At 39.1% G+C, this 24,949-nt stretch overlaps 1 protein-coding gene across 1 annotated transcript in view; it reads left to right on the plus strand.

Moving 5' to 3' along the window:
- ABHD17C (abhydrolase domain containing 17C, depalmitoylase) overlaps nt 1–24,949 on the plus strand; it is a 30,956-nt gene that overhangs the window by 3,498 nt on the left and 2,509 nt on the right. Inside the window, exon 2 of the mRNA XM_009951955.2 lies at nt 22,706–22,885. Within this exon, the coding sequence (XP_009950257.1) occupies nt 22,706–22,885 (180 nt within the window). The remainder of the gene's footprint in view (nt 1–22,705; nt 22,886–24,949) is intronic.

A 24,949-nucleotide genomic window follows, 5' to 3' on the forward strand; every position in this document is an offset into this window, starting at 1 on the left:
CCTTGAGATGAGTTTTTATAGATCCTTGAGAGGTCTGACTGTAGCATTGGTCGCTCTAGTTCCATTATCAAGTATTAACCAGTGATTAATTTGGGCTCTTATGTATATTTATTTCCACTTGATTAACAAATTTCCATCTGGTATCTAAATGTTTCTCAAAAAGAATCTTCTGTTTCATTGCTTCAATTGATGGTTTTTGTGTTTTATTTTAGGCAGGTTGGTCTGTTTCTGTTCTGTTTGTTGCAAAACTAGAACCAGATTGAAGAGAAGCTGTATTGGATTCTGGCTTCTCTCATGGTCCATATGGTTTTAAGTTACTGTTTTTTATTCAGATGTGATTAACTCTTATCCTAATATCTGATTGACTTAGTACAACATCTGCACAGAATGACTTGATTGTCGTCTTCCTTCCCCCTTCCCTGAATTCTGCATGGCAAGGTTGAACTTTCTAACACTTTTACTTAAAATTGGGATACATACTTATGGCTTGGGTACAGTGCTTAAGCACAAAACCATGACCGCTCTGTTGATTGCATGCTATTTATATTAAAAGCAGTTTGTATGTTCTCTAAAAATGCAGAGAAGATTTGTGAATGTTTTAAAATCCCAAATGAAAGAAGGCATTGCTTCCCTACTCTCTGCTTCTGTAGTAGAGCATCAAAGAGGAGAACCTATTGGTCCATCTTTTGGGTATTGAAAGGTGGTGAATAAATAGCTTAGAGCTGCTTTTGTTGTATTTAACCAAATACAGCTTGATGGTTTTTTGTGGTGCACAATACAAACTAGTATTTCTTGTTTCTATTTAAGCTTTTGATAAATAATAGGTGGTTTTGTAATGTTTATATCCTTCACTCTCAAAACACGTATGTTTGAGTTTCTTTCAGTCCGTAGGAGAGCATTGGTTTGCTTCCACTTTTCATTAATGTTTCTTGGTCAGTATGGCACGATGAAAGGAATTGAGCTGTGAAATGGTACAGTGAAATGCAAGGGCTTTTGATCAATGGATAGCAGATAGTTTGGAATGTTCAAATAGGTTTTTTTTTTTAAACTTTCCCCAAATTTAATGTTAAAAAACCCAAACAACCGAACTGTTTATTACATGGGAATTTTATTATTTGTGGTGCTGATTACCAGTCTCCTCTTATTGCGGTTTCCTTTGCAGGAGCTGGTGCAAGTGTGTTATGGCTTTCATTTGAGTAAAATTAGGAAACACACCTGATTGGATTAGAGTACAGTGATAACTAATCTTCTGAGGTTGTGTCAGTTTAATTTGTTTTCATTCTGATTTGCTGAAGTGGTTACAGCTTTCTAGGTGAATAATAGCTTCAGGGTTTTTTTACCTTGATTTATCAAAAATAGTTAATTTCTATTTTTAATTTTTTTTGCAAGAGAATCTTCTTTCACTAGCACTGTGTTTCTGTGCATGATTTTTAGATTGACTACTTAGAGGTTTTAATAAAAAGTTACCAACTTAATTCCTGACATGGCCAAAGGCAGTGCTTGGCAGAGTCATGATAAATAGTCCTGGAGTGATAGGGTTCCCCTTGTTCATGGTGCATCGCCTGGTAGATTTTTTTCTGTCACTTCTTTTGATAGGGCATTTCTGATTTCCAGTGTTTTAACAATGTTGATATGTCTGCAAACGATTGTTGCAAGAGACTCTTTTCTAAAACTTAATTTATTCTACCTGCCACGGTTAGTACTTCAAGAAAAACTGCATACAACTTTGCTGAAAAGTAGAAGCATGTGGAAGTCTCCTGTCGTCTGTGCAATGAGCAGAGATTAATTCAGATGATGAGCATCTCGGGGACAAATACCAACAACTGTTTAAAACAGGTGCTCTGATGTTCAAAGTTATTCAAAATGTTTACTGAGCTTTGGTGTCATATTGTATAGTTTAGTCACTGAAGTAAAAGTAGTTTTGTTAAATATTTCCCTATTTCTGTCAGGACTGCAAGATCAAAGCTTGTTTTTTAAAAAAACAAAACAACAAACAAACAAAACCCAAAACTTTTCACTGTCAAGAATGTTTTGCAACTAGTGTTATTTGGGAAGAAAAATAAGCTGCCAAAGAGCCTTTGGCTAACAATACTTGATGTCCTGAGAGTAGATGGTCCTGAAATGTAGCTGCCTGAACTGGAGATGTTGGTTTACCCTGCACACAGAGGTTGTAGGACCTGGTTCTCAACATTGTCAGAGCATTAAGCATAAAGATTTCTAAAGGAACATGTTGTTAAATTCTACATGCTGAAACAACTAAAGGTTTCTGTCTGCTTTTTAGTGCTAAATTGTGTGAAGTGTACAAGAAAGAGAAAGGCAAGATTTTTCCCTTGCTCTCTGGATAGAGAAGTGTGTCACCTTTTGAGACGGAGCTGGTGGTTATTACACAGTGGCTGTTTGACCTGTGCATGTTACTGGTAGCACTTAGATATGTTCAGTTTGTCCTTAACGCTGGAGTATGAGCTGAACCATGTAAACCTCAGTGGTTTTGTTCTGAAGCCAGGGTCAATCTCCAGTCCATCGCAACCTCAAAACTGAAAAATCCCTCCAAAATTCAACCTTTATCCTTTGTTACTCTGCTATTTTGGCATGTTTCTAAGTGCTGGGCTAAGTTTACACTACCTCATTACTTGTGAGCATAAGTAAAAAGAACAAAGGGGGGAAAAAAAGCAACAGCAATGCTATCCAGGACTGTAGATACCTGTGGGTATAGGTGGAGAACACTTCAAAGTGGGTTATCTGCCAGCAACTGGTTTTGTGGGGAATACTGTCACTTCTTGAGCAAATGGATATTTGTATTTCCATATTGAATAAAAAAAAGGTTCTTTTTGGGTTTCTGGTTTTTTGGTCATGTGATGCTTCCACACGGGGAGATAGACTTGGCACTGCCTTTGTACTAGCAATTAGCTGTTTGGAGCCTGATTTCTGTAGCATATGTCTGAATTTCTTATTTCATTTTAATGTGACATTTTCCTGGTGGGAGGGCAATGTGATTATAGTAACTTTTAAACCCTGCCCCAAAAAACTTCTAAGCAAAAATATCAAGAAATTAATTTCTCAATTGTATTCTCTGGCTTTAAAAACAACTTGCTCTCTTGGCAAAAAAAAAAAAAAACTTTTAAAGCCAACATCCTCAAAATTATGTAGCACTAAGAAATTAAATGAACAAACAACATAGCTGGGTTTTTCTCCTAAAGCTGGTAATAAATTTAATTAATAGCTAACACTCCCTTCTGCCCGCCCTCACAAATATAAATCAATTACAAGGCTGCACTGGAAGCAGTTGAAATGAGTCATAAAATAAGCTGCAAATGTGTTGTACCTAACATGCTTGTGCACATAGAGGCTTGCTTTTGCCAATTGGCCCCTAAAAAGGGCAAAAATCTTTCTCTGTTGATTAGGAGATCGTTGCAGTTGGCATTTCACTTGAGAGAAATTCAAGGCACTCATCTGTGTGCAGCATGAAGGGTTCCTTGTGTTTTTCTGAATCTGGGAAAGGCACATCTTTACAATTTTTGAACGCTGGTGACTTTTAAGTGTCTCTTCATGGTAATTTGAGTATATGTTGATTGTTTATATTGATCTGAAATAGAATAATTAAGGATTTTTTTGTCTAACTCTCAAGACTTGGGGTTTTATGGGCTAAAATACAATAGGTGGACAAACCTTTCTTATAAATAAGAGTTGGTGGATAGTGGATAAAGAGATTGCTTGGGACTAGTACTTGTGAATTGAATAAGTAGTTTCAGTGACCCATTTGATACTACTTCTTGGCTGTCCTACTTTCCAGTTTTTAGATGAATGGCTTACACTGGTCTTGTGTGCTCAGCCTCACATGATGATGAAGCTGAATTTCATTCCTGCTGTCAAACGAAGTGTTTTGTGGGCGTGGGTTTTTTATTTTGTCAGGTTTTGTGAGCAATGGAAGTGCGTGATTGTAAACCTAGGGCACTGTACGAATAAAGGTGCTTTTAATAGAAGGCTAAGAATGTAGAGTGGGATGAATAGTGCGTAGTGTCAGCTTAAGGACTGAGGAACATCTTTGCATTCTTTTTCTCAAATTAGCCTTTGGAATAAATAGATTATTGTGGCAGGTTTGCACATTAAACTGTGCCGCCTGCAAACAATCACAGAAAGGTGGGAACATAGGCCAGTTGTATAATGACAGTGTTATACTGGCATTACCTATATCCATATCTTTATTCTATATGTTTTTAACCACTGTGTTAGCTTTACAGAACAAAGCTTCACCTATTGGCATTAAACATTGTGGTTGGATTTGCTGACCATGAGACCAAATAACACAAAGGCGCAAAATTTTGCTAAACAGTAGCATCTGGCTCGGTGCGCATCCACCCACCTTCCAACCCTTGGTTTCATGTCTCCTGATGAGCACATGCAAGTCTCTGGGAAAATCCCTACAGTCATGAAATAAACCTGTAACGTCTCAGCTTTCAAAAAGGGGAATTCCATGTGGGTTCACAAATGAAGAATGATATTGATGTGGGAGATGAGGTTTTAAGTTAGTACACTTGCCTCAAAGTCCAGAGGGAAAAATTTAAATTAGAGGTAATCTCAAAGTATTGCCTCTGTTCCTTTTGTATTGCAAACTTGTTGGAAAAACTTCATGCGTGCTTCCCTGATGATAATATTATTTATTGGTACAGTCTCTTGAATTTCTTTCTAGGTACAGCTTTCAAGATGAAAATGCTTTTTTTTTTAACTGTTAACTTGAAATTAGTTGTTGGTTTAGACAGTTTTTGGTATACTTTTATGAAGATCTATGTTACTGTGTCTGTTTAAAAAGTCCTGCTTACGTATAGGAATGTCACTTTAAGAACTTTGCCTCTTGTGAGCCCTGTTTGTCAGCCAAGGCATGCTGCTGAAACAAGCTGCATACATCCGTGTCTGGCAAATAACCCTTCTCAACGCATACAGTGTCAGCTAGTAGCTCAAAAGTATTTTTATTATTATCGGTGGGTTTTTTCACAGGACCCTGCCAAATTTCTGAACTGGTCTAACATACTGGGATCTTAAATTTAACTTTGTGATATGGCATGGGCATTTCTTTTTGTGTACAGCAAGTGAACAACTATGAAGTAATGGATAATGGGATCCCTCAAGCCCAAAAACTGTGAGACCAACTTCCCCATGTTTCTCATGAAAACACCCTTTAAATAGTATGGCTTTGAATGTTTCTTTTTAAATAAGGTTGTTTAGAAGGAGTTATGCTCAGGTTATAGGATCTTTCTGGACATTTCCTCCTCTCTGCTGCCTTTTAGTTAGCCTCGCTTTGGTTGTTCTCATAGAACTTAAAACATGGTGTTCAAAAACAGCAAAGAAGCAAATCCAGTTATGTATTTTTTTCCAGTGTACAGATAAAGTTAAGGTTCAGATTATTTTATCATTAGTCCATTAATCTTAATGGCCATTTATAATAAATTAAACAAGACACTTTGGCTTAACTATTACACTATATAATAAATTGCAAGCCTTAATAATATGCACAATAAAAGAGAAGCCAACAGTAATGCGGGGGTAGACTTCTGCTAAGCGTTTTGCAATGGTGTATGGAACCATCTACACTTTAAAGGAAACTTTGAGTAGTTAACTTGCTGCCTTAAGCATTGGACTGGTTTGTTTATACAGATCTTAATCTTTCTCCCATCTCTGTATAGTCTTCCGCAACATCTGATGAATTTATTTAGGTAGGATGTTGGCTGTGTGACAGCCTGGGGAAAGGGGCATCTTTCAAGAAAACGGTCATGTTTTCAAAGCATGTTCTCCGTGGCAAATTTACGGAAGTCTTCTTCAGCATACTACTTATTCTTTATAGCTTCATTTCTCACAGAAGTGTGTTATGTTTTGGTGTGTTGTTTTTGGTTTTTTGTTTTGTTTTCTTTGTTTTGTTTTAAATGAAGTAGCTAATTCGGAATAATATTTACTTTGGAGGTGTTCCCTGGACAATTCTTACCTTGAGGCAGCTGGTCAAGAGCCAGTCTTCTCCTTCCCCTAAGACTGGAATGTACTTAAAAAAATATTATGAGGAAAATGTGTAATACAACTTAATATACAACTTTATGTTGCCTACTGTAAAAAGCTTGTCTATTTTTCTACTAAAGCATGGTTTTCAGTGTGTCTTAATAATACTACAGGAAAAGTTAGCATTTCAGTCTGGGGATGAGCATCTGGCCAAGTTTAACCAACTGTAAATGTACCACAGTTGTAGGAAGAGGTGGGGTAGTGTTTCAGCTACAGTTTTGCTATTTTTATGCATCTAGTTCATAAATATGTAACCTTTGCCTCAGACTGGTTAATGATTGCACTGTGAGTTAGCATACATTGCAGGCATCTCGTTCTGATGCAAGCAGCAGCTTTTCAGGAGTCAGTATAGTAGTTTAAGATATTGAGTGTGACTGGTATGCCTAAAAGGTTTTGACTTTTGCTGAATCTCTGCCAGCTTCCACACTTCTGTTTCTCTGATACAGAAACCCTCTGCCCTCTCCCCTGAGCTCTTGCTAATTATTCATGTAATGTGATGTTCACTTCTAAAGTCCCCTGTGCATAAACCAGTACAATTAGTTCTTAATCCTGTTTTTGAAATTTTTACTAAAAATCAATCTGATAATGCAGAAACTAGTATCTGTGAAGGAATACAGGCACAAATATCGTTGTCTTTTAAAAAAGAAAAAAATATTCTACTTCATATTTGCATTAACAAAGAACAAAGGTGATAGAATGTACTTGAATATAACTTGGATCTGAATTCTTAATGTGAAAGATAAAGTTGTCATAAATCCTCAATGTTCACCCAGCTTTGTAGAGAGTGTGAGGGTTGTAAAGTCTTCTTGGTTTGTTGAGTTCTTGTCTGTCCTGGGACTAAGCAAGCTGGTGCCAAATACGCCACTCTTCCAAGTAGGGTGCCCTTCTGTCAAAACCCATCTAAGATCTGTAGACTGTTTTGCATAGAGCATTGAACAGACACTATTGATATAAATGGGATCTGGCACTTTCCAGTTATTTCAGAAAATTATGCTTTCCGTCCAAAGATCCACATTAATAATGTTCATAATGAGTAACACTAAACCTAAGGATCTTGGATGTTTCTTACCTGGATGTAGTTCTAAACTTGTTGCATTTCAACAGCAGGAGAAACTGAATCAAAGATTATTAGTCTCTTTGGTTGGACATTCATGGAAACTTTCTATTTTTCTTTTTTTATCATTAAGTGAGTGATAATTTGGAATAAAGGAAGCAATGTTATCTTAAATGTAGCTAACTTTATTACTGGGATTTTGAAGGGGAGAGGAGGAACTTGATTTAGCAGGCATTGTTTGTCATTTGTTACTCTATTTTCCTTCTGCTATTCCCGGTGCTTCCGGGCACTAGTCTAACGTGAGCTATGTTCTTTCCTGCTCTTCACTGTAGAACTGATCGGACTTCCTCTTCAAGTGTTTTTTTTTAAAAATTATCATTATATATTTCTATTTTGCCACAGTCTTGGAAGCTTTGTGGTACTAGGAGAAAGGGAAACACTATTGATTTGTAAAGGTAATTGTGTGTAGAGCTGAATATGAAAAATGCATGTTGGGGGAGAAAACAGCAGGAGCTTGTAACTGAAAGTGCACGTGTCGTCAAATGGTGAACCGCAGAAAACCTACGTAGCCGAAAAGTTACCATCCAAATCAGTTGGCATTTGGCCACAATGTAGACATTAACACACCTACTTTTCCAAGCACTGTACTGTTATCTGTTATTTCAAAAATAGAAACCCCAACAGTACCAGACTTCCTTATGCTATGCTGGTTTGTTGGTAGACAGTTAAGTGCCAGTGTGGCACGTACCGGAATTACTAACGTTTTTCCCTCCATAACCAGTTGTTCTCTGGTGCTATGGCCGTCAAGTAGGGAGCCTGCTTGCTTTACAAGGACTGCATCACAGATAGAAACAAATAGGGTGCTGAATAACATCAGGAAGCTGCTTCTCTTTTCCCTTTTTTTTGTATGTGTGTGTTTTGTTTTGTTGTTTTTTAATTTTCTAAGATGCATCTGCAGGTCAGTTTCTACCTTTAGCATCAGCTGAAATAATGCACTTAAGTGATTGCATTAGTAGTTGTCCCTGATCCACTGCTAGGTACTTCTGCTTCTTGTGGAGTGGCCGAATTGGTAAGCATCCTTTTTTGTGGGGAAAAAGCTAACTAGCAAGAAACCTTTCACCAAAAAACCTACAAAATCAATTGACCCTATTAACTGGGTATGTTGGCAGAAAACAAAGCATGCAAGGGTGCTGTTTGACCATCGTTAAAACCTGTTGGTTTGCACAATCTGGGCAAAATGTCTTTTACTCCATAGAAGCTCGGATGATCCCAGATAAGATAGCTGGATAAGCCGAACAAGTGTATATGACCTGGTTTCAGGGCTGAATTTTCTGGTGTGAGTTTAGGAAAGTTGTGAGAAAGTTAGTACTTTTCTAAATGTACAGAAGTACATTTCTTAGGTTAACATTTGTTACTTTAAAATAGGTAATTTTTTTTGCATATAATTAAATGCAGGTATCTGCTTCTGTAATAAATTACTGTTTTGTGCCATCTTTTAACGTTCCTGGAGAGCACAAGGCAAGCTTCATGAGCACTTCAACTGAACAGAAGTGCGCAGGAGAAACTGTGCTAAATTTCATTATTCACAATTCTAAGTAGTATTTACTGGGAGAAGGAAGGAGGGATTTAGCCCCTGGGTTTGTGGTGATAAAGGCTTTGGCTAGGAAATTTGATTTTTAAGCTCTGAACTAGTTATCTGTGGTCTACTGTCTTAGAACATCTGGTGCTGTTAATCCTGGTGATTGCTATATATTTTTTTAATCATCTTAGCTTTATATTGATTGTAAGGGGGTCTGAACGTTCATTGTGCTAAAAGTTCATTAAAGGAACGTGTGCAAGAGGAAAATGAAGTGTAAAACAGTGCAGATTTAAATATTGGCTTGATAATATATTGATTTTGTGGAGCAACAGATCTTTAATCCTGGTAGAGTCAAATCAGCCCATCTTTGAGCAACAGGAATGGAAGAACTTGAGGATGCGAACTTGAGGATGCTTAGGAAGAAAGGAATTGATGAGTGTGATTTCGAAGTCAGAGTGCTAATATAAAAATGGCTCAGAGAAAGTACACTTTTCTTATTTCTGAAAAGATGCTGAAAGAATCTTTTCTAGTAATAGATTGCTTCCATGAAATTACTGTTGTCTTCCATTTGGCAGTTATCACTCTTGGTATTTGTTAGAGTATTTAATGAATCTAGCTGAAAATGGGTAATTGAGAGAAGACAGGAGAGACTCATCAGAGAGTAGTGTTTCTCTGCGAGGCTGTGAATTTGCTGCTGCTTTGAAAGCAGGTGCTGAAGCGCGTACAGATTCACATGGTGATACAGCTCAGCGTTTGGAGCCATGACAAAACTTGTGTTTTCTCCACTTCTCTGGGGGTGGGGGAAAAATAGAGGTTACAGTGTCACTTATCCAAGAAGGATTTCTTCCTATTTATGATTCAGAAGACATGGCAGTGCAGAGGAAGTGCCTATTGTTTTGATTTTTAAATCAAAAGAAAATACTGCCTTTCTTCTTTAAATCTGTGGGAATGGTTAGAGTAACTCAAAGAAACATGAAATATTTCCAGAGAGTTAAAGAGGACTATCCAAGCAGGATGTGTGCTCTCCTGGAAATACAGGCCACGACACTTCTTCACTTGGCTTCTGCATAGAGCCCTTCAGTGTTTGAGATAGATACTGCAAATCTTTGAGAAGTCCAGTCTTAATAACTTTGTTATTCTACAGTGCTTGACCATATTAATCTGAGTACATAAGGGAAAGCGAAATCCTGCTGCCAGCTGAGTCATTTTCATATAATGCTGGCTGATAAAATATTTATGTACTGGGGACAGATGCATTTATTGGCAGTTGGTTCTTTTCAGGAATATTAGGCCCGGTCATGGGTACTAATCACTTTTGTTTCAGGACCTCTGCTGTTCTTGTCCTTCATCCTGCCTTTCTGCCTTCTTATCCCCTTTCTGGTGGAGACTCTTAAGTCACTGCCAGAGCTATACTAATGCTTGTGGGTGGGAAGAAATATTGCATCGAGTTTGTCTGCTTGCATACTTGCAAGGGCTTATCCATTCCAGCTCCCATTTAATCCTCTCTGACTCGGGCTCTGGTGTTCTCTGGGAGAGACTGCGTTCAGGTTTCCAGGGATCTTTGAAGAACAGTGTGAAAATGGCTTTACCTTTGTCTGGCGTAATAGGATTTCAGATACAAGCACCTGCTGTTTGTTGAGATGGTTCAACTTTTTCTTTGTTCTCCTCTGTTAGCATTACAGGGATAATACTTGAATCTATTTTTCAGCTTGTTTTTTGGATATAGTTACAATTGCCTGTAAGAGTTGTTAAGGAAAGTGCTATATCAATGCCAGATGTTTCACGTTTAGTGGCTTGCAAGTTATATCAGAGAATCGTACCAAAACTAGTCATTTAATGCTGTTAATCTTTGAAAAGATGAGGTACTTTGTAAAACTTGTAGATGAAATAGCTTTTACTTAGAGAATGAAATATAAATAAAATTACAATAAATAGGTGGAAAAGAATGCAAAAGGAAGGCAAGAATGGGAAAAAACCATCAGACAAACAAGTCATGAAACAGAAACCCCACACACCAAAGAAAAAGTTTAGTTAGTTGTGGTACTAGTAGCCTGGGTAGTTCCAGGACCAAGCCCTATAGGTATCAGAAGTTTTTGAGTAGTCTGCTTTGAATTTTTTTTTTCATCTAACCTTCCTAGTATTAGTCTCCGAAGGATTAATTCCAGTTTAGCAAACCATTTAATTCTTCAAGAGCATCCACACAATTGCCCTCAGCAGAATATATATATATACTTTTAAGATCCTTAGGTTGGGAATACCTTTTTTTTTTTTATGAAGTTACAGAGTGTATAACTAATCAGCTGTGCAAACCTAGAAGTGAGAAATTTTAGGTGAGCTTTGCAGCTTGATTAGTTTAGGGTTAGCCTTGTTTTGTTACATACTTACACAGTGATAACTATATTTTCAGGAAATACAGCCTCATATATTTAAAGAAAACTCGTCCCATTTCTTTTTGTCTTGACTGTTCTGGTTTGAGCGCTTCAGCAGTTTTCCCCTGCTTTTATGAGCAACTGAGCTGTACCTGGCAAAAGGGTAGAAACCTTGGAGATGGGCGGAGCAGGCAGCAGCTCTGGTCAAAAGCCACTGCCCTGCTTCTCAGATAAGTAATCCCAACTCATGAGTCAGAGACTTAAATCTTGCATAGGTGCAGCTCATGGCAATTAGTGCTGCAGCAGGATGGCCTCGCGCTGTTGCGTGGTGCTATAGGTATGCAGAGGTAAGGGAAATACATCAGAAAGTTAATTTAATCTTTGAGAGGAGGAGTCAGGGTAAGAGTAGTGCTCAAGCTTGAGGTATCAGAGGTGCTCCAGTAAACAGATGGGAGTACTAAAAGAATACTACACTGCTCCTGAACAAAAAACCTTTGAGAACTGTTGGAGAGCAGCAAGATTGCTTTCTCCAGGCTTATAAACCCTCAGTCTCCCAGTGTTGAGCCGAGGGTGGTGAGGAAGGTTATGTGATGGGCTTGGGAGGTGAGCCAGAATGCATTGGCTCACCGTGAATTTTCAGCCTCGGGAATAAGGCGAGGCTCTCCAGTTTGGAAGTAACTGAAATCTAAGAAACAGCCATGAAAGCACAAAACTTGTGGGACTGCATAACCAGTGTTAATATTTGCGCTTGGCTTTTTTTAAAGTTTCCTAGGGAATTGGAGGAGACTTTTTTTTTTTTTTTCCCCAAGCACAGTTTCTATGTTAATTGACACATACTTGTTTTACCTGAAGTCTTTATATGAAAAGATACTGTGTTTAGGTACATGGATATCGTCAAATCTTTCTTGTTCATAAGAACCCTTATAACAGAACAAATTTAGGGAATCGTTTATTTCTTCTTTCAGCTTTTGTATGTGCGATATCCACAGTGAAAATGCAGGGGTTTTGCAACAGTCAAAGGATTGTCAAAGTTTTAATGTTATGTTGTTTAGATGTTTTGAGGAGTATGCTCGTCTGTCTTAGCTCTGCTGTATTATAAACCATAGAGTATGATGTGTGCAGTTGAAATAAAAATGCCACAGCAGGATAGAGATGAGAGAGAAGCTGGGGGTGAAGATAATGAATTCCTCACCCCAGAAGAAAGTATAGACTGAGCTTCTCTATGAAAGTAACAGAATTTTCTCTGCTGTCTCAGGTTATTTAAATATACCTCAGAGACTGGCTATATAGATTTTGTACACTGGTTACAGTAAAGAGTATATAATACAATGTAGCTGACTGAGATTTTGTCAATTATTGATGCTGTGGTCAATGAAGACAGTTCTTAGTGGCCAGTGGAAACTTTCCTGTCTTTGATAAATAAAGCTTTAGACTTCTGCGTTCCACATTTATTTGCTGCAGGGTATCTTAATTAAATGCAAAATACACTGTTAACGTTAACTCCAGTGCTCTAGTTTTAAAATAACTGGAGTGAGAGAATCATTTTGGTATACTATCTACCCGTTGTGTCTTGGGACTAAATGGTGTGAATCGAGATTGCTCTAAGAGTGCACTTTAAGAGAAGCAAGAAACTATGAGGAGTAGAGAGCATGTGTGTATCTTCAAAACCATAACCGTGTGCCTTGTGACGTAGGGCTGGCTTCAGAACTCTAGTTGATTTCTAAGGTTGCTAAAGCAAAGAAAGTTGAGAGGGAAATTACATTTGAATATATCCACATGTTTAATTCCTATTTCCACGGTTAGTAGATGCTTATCTTTCAATTTACAGCACTTTTGGGTTGAATTTGCTCCTGTGATTAGGAAGATGAAATAACCCCCCAACTCTTAGGGGGCTTTATTTAGGAATTCATTTAGGAAAGTGCTCCCTTCCTCTCATTGCGTGAGTGCACACTGAGTGTTGGAGTGTTACTCGCCTTTTGTCACAAAGTAGAGGAATGGTAAAGGCAGGAGTTCAAACAGAAGGCTCAGCCACATCGTTGGTCACTTTGGTTGGTTGTCCTACAACAGTCTGGTTTTGCTTGTCAGTGGCCTTGTTGCTAACTTTCACTCGATATGAAAAAATTAATGATTGTAGAGGCAAAATTACTGTGTTCTTGTATCAGCGTGCTCATGGCATAAGTTCCTGCTTAAATTTCAGTGCACGTTTAATGAAAACTCTTTGTTTCTTCATTCCCTGCTGTCGGGGCGGGGGGGCAAAACCCAAACCAAAACCCTCAGTCAGGCAGAAGCAACTGTTCCAAATCTGTTTGTTGTTTATACATGCAACTGCTAGTTAATGTGGTAGACAAATGAGTAACCTGACATAAACCAAACACCAAAATTTAGTATTCTGGGTTATTCTGGTGGTGAAAAATCATGTTATAAGTACAGTTGAGTTCTCAGTACAAGAGAAAACAGAGGAGGTTTTACTTTGTAGCTCCTTAAAAAAAAAAAAAAAAATAAAAATTGATCTGTAAGCACAGATTGCATATTTTCTGCTCATTCTGTCTTTTATATTACAATGTTTTGCTACTGTTTAACTAGCTTGAAAGAGATTTCTTCTAGAAGGCGAGTTTGCAGAAGTCATCTTACCTGGCTGATGATGCATACTATGTATTTTTTTAATGCTCTTATGTTTCACTTCTTTTTTGACTCTTATTTCTGAAAAATGCTTGAAAAATTAGAATGGATAGATGCAGTCTGATTGCATTTGTCAAACGATCCCTGCTGTGAGATCATTAACTATAAATGGTTGTGAGGATAGAGCCTGATTTATGAGTAACAGATTGCAGAATGGACCTGCTACCTGCCGGCTGGTTTAGCTGTGGCACGGCTGGGCTGGGGGCAGGGTGGGGGTAAATTGGCTCAAAATGTGTGACATAAGATGTGGAAGTGATGCCATGGTGTGGTATGAAATCCTCCAACAAAATGGGTGTTACAGGAGGAGAAGGAACTGGCTTGTAATGGTGAAGCTGGGGGGGGGGGAAAGGAGGCGAATGGATTTACTGTTCAAGAGTGCTTGGTTTTGCTCTGAGTCCTGAGCAGATTTACTTTAGTTAGGGAAGGTGTTTCCCACTTCAAAACATGATGTGTTCAGGAGCCTGTGTTCAAGGCAGATGAACACAAGATAGTTTAAGGTTGTATTTGAAAAAGGAGCAATTTTTTAGAGGAAATAGTATTATTTGGATTTTTTTTAAAAAACAAAAACAACAACAACAACAACCACCAAAAAAACCCCAAACAAACAAAAACAAACAAAAAACCCCCAGCAACTAAACACCCAACCCTCACCCCAAAGCTACTCAGTGTAGATTAGCAAAATTCAATTAATTTAAAATGTAATTTCATTACAGTTTGTACCAGGCAATGCCATGAACTAGCCTTCCTTTGCCTGCCCTGGTTGTTCAGGGCAAACTTGCAGTGGCTTCACTGCTCAGCAGTGTGTAGATCACCTGCTTTTGTCACGGTTGCTTGAGCTCACGAGTGATATTTAATATCCTTTTTAAGACTTGGTTGAACTTGGAGCACTGTTCTCAATATTTCATAACAGATCACTGATTATCACAAGACAGAAATCAAGAGCAGTTCTAGTGATTTGTGCTTCAGTATAATTGTGTTACTGCAGTGCAGATGGTCATCCTAAGAAGTGCCTGGAAGTTCCTTCCACTTGATCCATTTATTTACATGAAAAGGAAAGCTGGCACATCACTGATTAGCACTACGATCACATAGTCCAGCAAGCCTGTAGTGATGTGATATTTGCAAAGAATGAACTTCCAAAATAGCTTTAAGAGGGCACTTTCAAGAGTCATAGGTTCATTCTGTAACTCCAGTATTAGTTAGCCTACATTGGTTAGCACTGGAGTTTCTCCATAGCATAACCAAATGACTGTCTGGTGTGGCAGTAAAATAATAGTGATATAAAACTGTGGCAGATTCCATGATTAAATTTCTATGGCAGCCATTGAAATTATTTTGAGTGTGAACACATTTGTGGAATTACTTGTCTGCTCCTGTGACAGTGTGCTGGGATATATGCCAAAAAATTTGTCTCTCTTTGCAGCTTCATAAGCCAGAATACTATGCAAGCTGCTTTTGGCTCTTACTACAGTAAAAATGTGAAGTCAAAGAGGGTCTGCTGTACCTGAACTTGAATCACATAGTACATATATGTATTGGACAGGAAGGAGGTAGAGGAGGAAGAAGACATCACATGGTTTAAAGAGTCAGTGTCTATTGTGCTTAGTAAAACAGTGAAGAGTTTTAGACCTATGTTTGTGTGAATTCAAGGAAACTGGAGTGAGAAACTGGCACGAGGTCTCTTGCTGTGTGCCAGGGTTTCCTGTGAATCTGGAAATAATTCTGATTTTTCTCATTTGACAGTTGTTGTTATGGTTAACACCAAAAATACTTAATCTAATGCCTTGCTCTCAATTTAGCGTTGGCATTTAGGCTGAAAATCTGCTGTATTTCTGTGGTATTTCAGCTGACACGCTGGAGTGGTACTTGCTGAAGCACAATGTGAAATTCAGTGTTTTGTTCTAGTATTGTAAATTACTTGCAATAACATTTATTGACCAAATGTCTGTTGTTCAGGTTTTTTTAACATAAAAGTCCTATTGTCCCAAAAATCAGGGTTTTCCTTGGGTTCTTGTCTAACTTCATATAGTTTAGACAGATTTTTCGGTTTGGGGACCCCATGCTGTATTCCATGTATCAGTATCAAATGTTGGTACTGTTTCAGTTTAGCTTTTCCTAAACCAATATTTGGATCCCATTCTGGATCTTCCCTTAAAGACAAATATTGACTGGGATCCTCCTGCTGGTTCCTTTTTTCCCTTCCTCCTCTTTTGCCTTGTCTAACACCGTTCTCCTTTCCTCTGTAGTAAAAAAGGTATTCAACAGAGCCCACCTGTCCCCCCAGTTAGGGCTGTGAGTCAGCATAATCATTTCTAAAAGCTGATACACTCCTTCAGGATTCCCTTGGTAGAAACCAACAGACTTTTTTTTGCAGCAGGAAAAGGGACATGCATGAGGACTGCATACCCTCCATCCCAACAGCCTGGCTCAGCAGGGCCTGTGTCACTGGCCGAGAATGTCCTCTCGCTCTACTTGAAATAGGGCTAAACCCCTCATTTCTCGTTTCCTTTCTTTCCTAGCTCTTTCTGAATTTTCCTGATTTTTCTTCCCCTTTGGCCCTGGGATTACATGGGGGATGGGAAGAAGGGGCTAGGAACTGTACATCCTCTTGTTCCTTACCCACACAACCTAGAGATACATGGTTTTTTCCCTTTTTCTTCTTTTCCTCAATACATGGCATTAACATACCTCCTTCTAATCCGCATGTTTTCTTAGTATTGGTGTCCTTATACAGAGTCATAAAGGCACCAAGGTAAGGCACCTCATCTCATTTTACAAATTGGCGACAAAACACCATCAGTTGTGACATAGTATTATGGTTCACCGATCCATTTGCTGGCCAGACTTCACCACCATCCAATTTATAAGTTGGCCACCTTGGTTACAGTAGGGTTTTTTTTTTCTTTAGTCATTGAATCTACCCCAAACTTATTCCAGTTTTTCAAAATACAACCCCAAGGGCTACAGGGAGGAATTGTGGATTGGCCTGATCCCATTTCAACCAAATACCCAACTACCTATGACTACGACCCCCCGGTCAGCAGTTAATGCGCACTTGGCTCTCACCCCACTGGTCAATTAAGACACCCTTTGCTGAGCATCTCAGTGCAACTCAGTCGTTTTCTGTGGTAGTAAAATAGGATATTCACCAGTCCAGGAGTTTGCCCTCCTTTCACCCATGTACAAATATCTCTTCTTGGTGTTGCTCTTTGAAGTCGCTCACCGCCCTGACGCCAGAGGGGTCCGCAGGAGTCCCCGATCAACAGGTCAGTGCGTGCTGGAGTCCTGTCCGGTCTGATCCAGGCAAGGCCTTATGACTATCCCTTCGTGGTCACCAAAATGTTGTCCCCAAAATCAGGGTTCTTTTACCCAGTGTGCAATGAGCCAAAAAACACATGTAGTCAAGATACTTGTTTAATTCATGTCTGCACAGAGATGGGTGCTAGGTGGTAACGTCACAAAGCCAGCACACCCCAGTTATTGCACAGTAAGCATTCGCACATCTTGAGCAACTGTTACCAGTACTTTCACAATTACTTTTACAACTGGCTTAGACATCTCTGCTCTTACTGCCTCTTGCGAGGTCTTGCCTTTACTTAAGGTCACAGTATCCTGGTTTTCTGCTATGCATGTTCTGTGGGGAAGGGGCTTTAGTGGGTAGAGGGCTTTCCCTACCCTACCTGTGGGTGGGGTTTTTACTATGCTAATTGTATTACAATGAGGATAGGTTACCTTTGGGCAACTTCTAGTCAGCAGATGTTTTTCTTATCTGCACTATTGTTCCTTCAGTGTAATTGTGTTAGCTTTTGCCTAGTCCTTATTAGTTTCTGACATGCTTTCACTATCCTCCTTTGGCTATTTGTCATCACTATGACATAAGCTCTTGTTCAAGGTGTGCAATCTGCATGTGGGACTTGTACTTAATTGAGGATTTTTGGTTTTCCTTTCTAACCCCAAAATTAGATTCTTAGATTCATACTGGGTTAAATAGCTGCTTATTTCTTAAAATGTAGTTCCATATCTTATGGAAGTGTGTAATGATGCTATAGGAAAAAAACTACCTGTGTTTCTTAACAAGTGATCCAAGTTTCTTTGGATTATAAAGTTTAGAAATAATGCGTTTTGAAAAGGGAGTGAATAGTGACAAATGAGTTTGAATAAACAGGAAGAAACAGGCTTGAAGACTAGACTAGGAAGATCTTATGAGCACATGTATGTGCTAGTAAAAATACTCTAGAAGTCATTGTTTCCTCCAAATGTGGTGTGATTTATGTCGTTCCTGAGGTGTGCTGGATTTTCTGTGTATCTTGAAAATGAATTGTTTTGTCATGGTGTTTCCCTTGAGAGGGAAACAATCTCTGTGCAAGAATGCCCGAGCTGGTTGCTTTGATTTTTCTGGCCTTTTACCTTTATGTACTGTGTGATAAGGAAGAATTTGACCACTGGTAGCTGCCTTACCGTAGTAGCAGTTAAACAGCAGGTCTCAACAGCATTACAAAATGGGTTTTGTGTAGCCAAAATGCTCTGCCTGGATAGTTACTGTGACTGTTACTGAAAACTGATGTGTTGCTGTTGCTATATCCATGTTGTTCTATATGCTTTCCAGCTTAGGTAAGGAATATTGGGACAGCAAATACCTTAAAACTTCAAAACTGGAAATAAAAGGTGTGGCTAACTTCACTGAAAGAAGTGAATCTCATGAATGAATATGTCTTTAGCACCTTTGAGGATTGGCACAGATGCTGTAGCTTTGGCCATGAACATTGCAAGGCTTCAGCTGTATGACACGTCTGTAGTCCCTGCAGCAACATTCCACTAGTGCTTTCAACTGAGTAAGGAGAGAGTAAAAATAGCGATGGTAGACTTTCCATCTGTATCACTCAAAGCTGAAGCCGGGGCGTGGGGGGGTGTGTGTGTAATCAGTATCTTGTGGTCATAATTAAAGATGCTTTGTGATACTGCATAGTTTGTACGTAGTGCTGTCAGCCAAAAGGCATTAACTACTTCACAAAGGCAATTGATACCACTGTCTGTGTTGCATGAGGAAACTGAGGAGGGACATGGCCCAAGCCACAACCGTACGGCTAAGCAGACTGAGCTAGAAGTAACTGTGTCCCATCCTCCTTTGCTGTACTTGCTGTTAGCAGTGTTCCCAATCTCCTCTGTCCCCCTGACCTGTTGGAGTGAGTGAGGTCTCTTACTACTCTGTGCCGGAGTAAGTAGAAGAGGCTGGGGTGTGGATTCTTAATAGGCAAGTTCTGTGCACATAGTTCATGTCAGCATAAGGAGACCAGAGTTGCTTGTAAACCTAATTCTATAAATTGAGGCAGTAATAGAGGGAGGGGTTGAAATTACTATGTTAATAGTAACTGTGGAGTGTGTTGGTGCCTTAGCTGACCTGGCCTGGTTTGGGAAGTTGTAGGGGCAGACAGCTGTACTGCTTGTGAAGATAGCTGGGTTTTTTCTGCACACATAAGAAATGGAATCCATAATACTCATAATCTAATCGTGGGTTATTGAGAGTAGAGTAGGACGGAGTACTTTGCCCGCTGTTAAGTGTGAGTAAGGGGTAGCAGAAATGCTGGCGTCATTTTACATGGCAGAAGCTTCACATTTGTCAGTAATTGACTTCCCTTGGGGAAAAAAGCATGTCTGCCTCTTTTTCCCTTTATTTTTTTCCCCTTGTCAAATCAGTATTTTACAGATGCCCATGGTAATGTTTTGAATTGCTTCCTACTTTGGTTTTGCTGAAGGCTGGTTTCCACATCCAGTGTTGCCCTGCTTGTCTTGAACACTGATGGACTCCATAGGAGTGCAGGAGCATACCCATAAATTTAACTTGGGTCTCCCTCTCTGTCGGATGGAGCTCTGTTTCCACAGAGACCAAAGCTCGTGTGTTTCAAGGAAGATATTTTTAGGAGCCGCTGTTCAGCTGGTGGAAGGACTTTCTTCCTTAATAGGAGAGCAGATTGTAACGGGATTCCTCTTTTCTCAGAATGTCTTTTGCCTTTTTCTGTCACATTCTTTCCTTTTTTTTCGACATCGCTTAGTTTCTCTTTCATTGCTGCCTTCTTATCCACGTCTGCTCATCCTCTCTTCTGTTTCACTTTCTGTATCACTATTCCTGTTGCACAAGAATCTCATACCACAAGGGAGTTTGCAGTGTCGGGAGGGGACCCAGCCTTTACTTATGGGATGCTGTACTTTAAAGATAAAATCTGCAGGTCATCGTGTACCTCAGTTGAATGGTGCTTGCTGAGTCACCAGCTGGGCAGCGTTCATGAAAACTCAAGAGTATCGCAGAGCCAAGCCCTGGCCTTCAGCTCAGAGAACCTCGTGCGTGTCAATTATTCATGGCCCTTGCTTATGAGTTGTCATAGGTCCTTTGGCCTTGCAATAAATTTTACATGTAGATGGTTCTGCTGATGTTTGCAGTAAGCTTCATGTCTCACCTTCTGATTGATGGCCTAATGGTAAAGGGCATAAAAAGATAAATCTGTTACAGTAACTCAACTGCCTTGGGAGGTTGGACTGTCCCTAACTAAAACAGTCCCAGAGATTATTTTAGTTGTCAGGCAGTAGGAATATGAAGTAGAAAAGACATTTGACCTAATGACAGGCTACAGGTGCTCAGTGTCCTAATACCCTTTTATGATTTGTTTGTTTGTTTGGTCAAAATTGTCACATTGCCCTTCTGCGGAGTGAAATACTGAGTAGTTGTAGCATTTATTTAGTGATGAAAGGCTACTGAAAATTCAGAGATCTCTGGGTTTTTTTAATGATGCCATAGACTGTATCTGGCTTTAACTGGCATACTATGAAATTGAGAATTTTTCTAGGGTATCTATTGCCACAGCAGCAAGGTGTTCCACTTGGCAATATCAGCTGTTTTCAGAAACAAAATAACATCACAAGGCATAATCCAAAGTGAATCAATGTTGAAGAAAACTGTCATACAAAGGCAATTGTATGTGTGGAAGGAATTCTCTTCCTACCCTGCACTATTCTGTTATCCTGTGATTCTCATTCAACCATCTGTTTCTATATACTGCTTAGATTGTAAAACTTCTAGAAAGGTGACTCGACATTTGTCATGGTACTAGAGTTCAGGATGGTGTTGCATAACCTACCAGCGTTAGTATCATTCCATCCTTACGTAAGTGCCACGTAGAGGATGTTGTTCCAGTCCCGTTTTCTTGTATACCTTGGTGTTGATGTGTTTCTGCCGGTCTTTAATACGATGCAGCAGCTGGTACATCAGCAGATTGATGATATGCTGCCTTCAAAGGTACATGCCCCCTCACCAAACAGCCAGAATGAAGTCCGTGAGGGCAAGACTTTGTTCCAAGTTCCTGTTAACATGCATACCAAAATCAACTAGGCTCTACTGTGTGATGGACTGTTTCTAACAGTAAGGGAGAAAAAATTCTCCTAAAAGAGCTTAAAAACATCTTTTTAAAAACATGACTGTGGTGATAGACCACCAACGTGAGCTGCTGCTTGGTTACCGAGAGGATGAAATTTTACTCCAGGGAGATATTTTTATACAGTTGCTTATTCATATTGCAGTAGATGCCAAAAGCACCCTTATGCTCAGCAGTATAGAAATACTAAGAAAATTCCCGTTTCACAGAGGCTACAATTCAGTCTAGTTTTACTTCATCGTAAAGCCAGGCAGTCTTGACAGCCTGTAGTTAGATGATTAGTACTGAATTATTCTTCTATTGTAATTTTAATTATTAACTGATTATTCTTCCATTGTAATTTTCTCTTTTGCACATACCCAATCATTTAGCTGCTTGAAAGTCAAGTACTATCCAGGCCTGCTGTACACCTCGCTCTCAGCTTGGCAAGGAACTTGAAATCTTCCAGGTGCACATTGGGTATAGCCTAAACTGTAGGTTTTGATTTTCATTGTCATAGCAGTGACAGCAGGACTGTAGGCAGTCTAGACTGGCAAAAAGACATGTTCTGCACAGATTATTTTCTACTAGAAATGTATTCACTTCTGCACTCAATTATTCTTTATATGGCTTGCAATAGGAAGTGGAGTTATGCATAGAAGTCTTCTGGGTAAATATTTTATAATTAACTGTGTAATAGCTTTGATTTGCAGTGTTCCTAACAAGTTGTGGTGGCCAAATGCTATTGTGCTATTCACTTCTTCCTAGCCACTGTCGCCTCCTCCTGTGCCCCTTCCAAATCCCTTTATATTTTACATACTTTAAGTAAAAACTGAATTAGTATCATCCTCAACTTTTCTGCAGCTGTGAAACAGCACAGAAGCTGGGATGGTTTTATAGACTGGATGGGAATATTGGGGAGCCATCCAGGACTCCCTATGAACCCTGAATTTTATGGGATGATGTATCTTTATAGTCACAAAATAAGTGTGAAGTATTTTAAACTGAAAAAGAAAAATGAGGAATAATTTGCACTGATCAGTAATTGAAAAAACGAACAGAACTGTCCTGTCAAATTTTTATCCTCTTTGGTGTCTTCAGCTACGCTAACAAGGCAGTTTGGTCTTTTTGTTCCAGCTGCATGGAAAGGAAGGTGGGCAGAGGAGTAACTGTCTTGTTTAGTGGTGGAAATGTTGTTACCCTCCAGAAAATCTAATTTAAATTCCTGAGAGTGACTCTGGATAGCAGGGAAGTCTGATACATAATTTGCTGTGCTGTGGAGTGAAAGATGGAAGGTGTTCATGAAGATGGTGAAGATTAACAGACAAGCTGACATTCCTTCTTTGACGTTCTCTTCAGCCTGTGAAATATTTTGATGATGTACTTTACTGGACTGTTTTAAAGTTTAGACTTGTAAACTCGTGTCTCCTAGGAATAGATTTTAAAGAGCTACAATGGATAGGAGGGTTACTTTGATTTTTATCCCTCTCTCCTTTTGTTTGTTTCTTGCTTTTGTGATGTGAAATGTGTCACTTGTTTTGTTGGTGGTTTTTTTAAGGGATGTTTCTTTTCTCTGCAGGTATGGTGTTAGTCCTGAGAACATTATTCTGTATGGTCAGAGTATTGGTACTGTCCCTACAGTAGACCTGGCATCTCGGTACGAGTGTGCAGCAGTAATCCTTCATTCTCCCTTGATGTCTGGATTACGGGTAGCTTTTCCTGACACTAGGAAAACCTATTGCTTTGATGCTTTTCCAAGGTATGTATGAATGCTGCAGAGAGGGTTGTTCTATACTCAGCATGCTCTTCAGGTGCTTAAAAGGGACTAGCTGTGTAACTTTCCAGGGAACTTTATTAAATTGTCACCTGCCTTTTAAACTTCAGGTATGCACCCCTTCTAAATCCAAGCAGAGATTCACCATGTAAGAAAGAGGCTGTTGTCAGTCTCAAACTGATGTGATAGCTCAATGAAAAAATAAAGTCTTAGTGTTTACAACTATTTTTTTCTCCTGTGTTATGGGTCAAGTTTGGGGTAATAGCTTAACAACTGATAGTACACTGTTAAGTCCTTCAGGCTAATGACTAACAAATTAGTAATTGTTAACACTTCTAACACCTCAGTCAACTTTGATTTAGAATGTAATAGGATATCATGAAATGGATGTGCTTTTCCAAGCTGCTTGTTAAAATATTGCTGTAGCTTTACCAGATCAGCAGAGGAAAAAGGTATGGGTAATTGCTGCTTTTAAAGGGAGGAAACAAGAGATGGTCGGGGGCTAGGCTGTTAGGCTGGTGTCTTAATTTTTCAGCTTGGTTCTGCATTTCATTTATAATCTCAAGGGAATGCATTTAATGTTTCTTTGCCTTTGGTCCTTGTAAGTAAAAACACTTGTGCATCTCTGGTATGCTGTCCATATAAAATCACTAAAGATCCCAAGACTTGTGTGTGTTCCTCCCTGATGGAGATCATGTAAGATCCTAATGTCTGTGACCAAAATAAAGTAAGTTGCTGTCCCTCTTTTGGAAGATTTTGAGCTTGTTTTAAGAAGCTCTAGAATATTTTACGTACAGAAAACTATATACAACTGATTTCAAGATAAAACCTTTGTAGCCTGGTGTTTCATTTGAAAAGCAATTGCAACAGACCTAAATTAGAGTATCCAAATATTTTGGAATATTATAGGTCCTGAGAACAGCAGATGTTCCAGGAATCTTCTAAAACTTCTCATTTGACACAGTTTAAATTGTGGGAGAATATGAGAGGGGAAGCCAGCCTCTTTATAGCAGTGTGTATAGACCTGAGGGGGGTGAGAGGAGGCACAGATGAAAAGCTGAGTGGCCCATGGAAGGGAGAAGACAGAGCAGAGACCCGCTGAAGTCTTGTGCAAAGCGTGGCTTTGCACATAAGTGTAGTAGAGATATTCATGGCGTTTGTTATGTTTGTTTTATTTTGGTTACAACAGATTAAAATTAGAAGGTGGGGGAGGCCGTAGATTCGTCTGCCAAAACAGCTAGAAGTAACAGCGACCAAGTCGTAGTGGCTTTCTCACTATCTATGTCCAGTCCCTGTGTTTAGAATTCTTCCAAATAGGTTATTAAGTAATTACATTGTTGAAGGTGCAGAATTTGAAACACTTGTACTCCAACTCATTGATCATTCGTAAACCTGAAGTCCAGTATTTACAAATGTTTCTGTGACTGGGGGGGAAAAACAAAGCATTAAAAATAGCTCTGGTCACAAAAGTAACAGTGATTAACTGATATCAGCCAAATCAAATAACAGTTTAAAAAAGAAAGTGGGAAGGCGGAATGGTGACAACAGCTGTACTGTAGCACTTGAGTATTTTGTTCTTACCCTACTGAGCTGTTCATTGCTGTCAGTCTGACTTCACTTCTACTGTAGGCAGTGAAAATAACAGCAGTGCACTTTTGTGAATGTGTGCAGCTCAACTGTCTGTCTTCACAGTGGGAAACAAAATAGTTCTGTGTGCACCTACAGTGAATTGCTATTATGCGCGTTTTATGTTGGGACTCCATGAGAATCTGGTCTCTGTAGATTTTTCTAGCTGCAGAGCGGTGTGGCTGAGAATACTAAGTAAGTCTGACGTGCAGTTTAGATACTGCCTTACGAGTGGCTGAGTGGGCAATGGGACGCTTTCCAGTTTTCTGAAAATACAAATATTATCTAGCTTAATGGTCTGTGAACATACATGAAAAAGTACTTTTGTTATCTGAATACTGAAGTGAAAGGGTTTTCCTACAATAAATGTTTATACATAATTTTAGTGGCTAGATACTAAGTTCTCATCTTTGTAGCTGTGCA

This window comes from Leptosomus discolor, chromosome 11 (assembly GCF_034619465.1).
Source record: "Leptosomus discolor isolate bLepDis1 chromosome 11, bLepDis1.hap2, whole genome shotgun sequence".
In the NCBI taxonomy this organism is placed as follows: domain Eukaryota; kingdom Metazoa; phylum Chordata; class Aves; order Leptosomiformes; family Leptosomidae; genus Leptosomus; species Leptosomus discolor.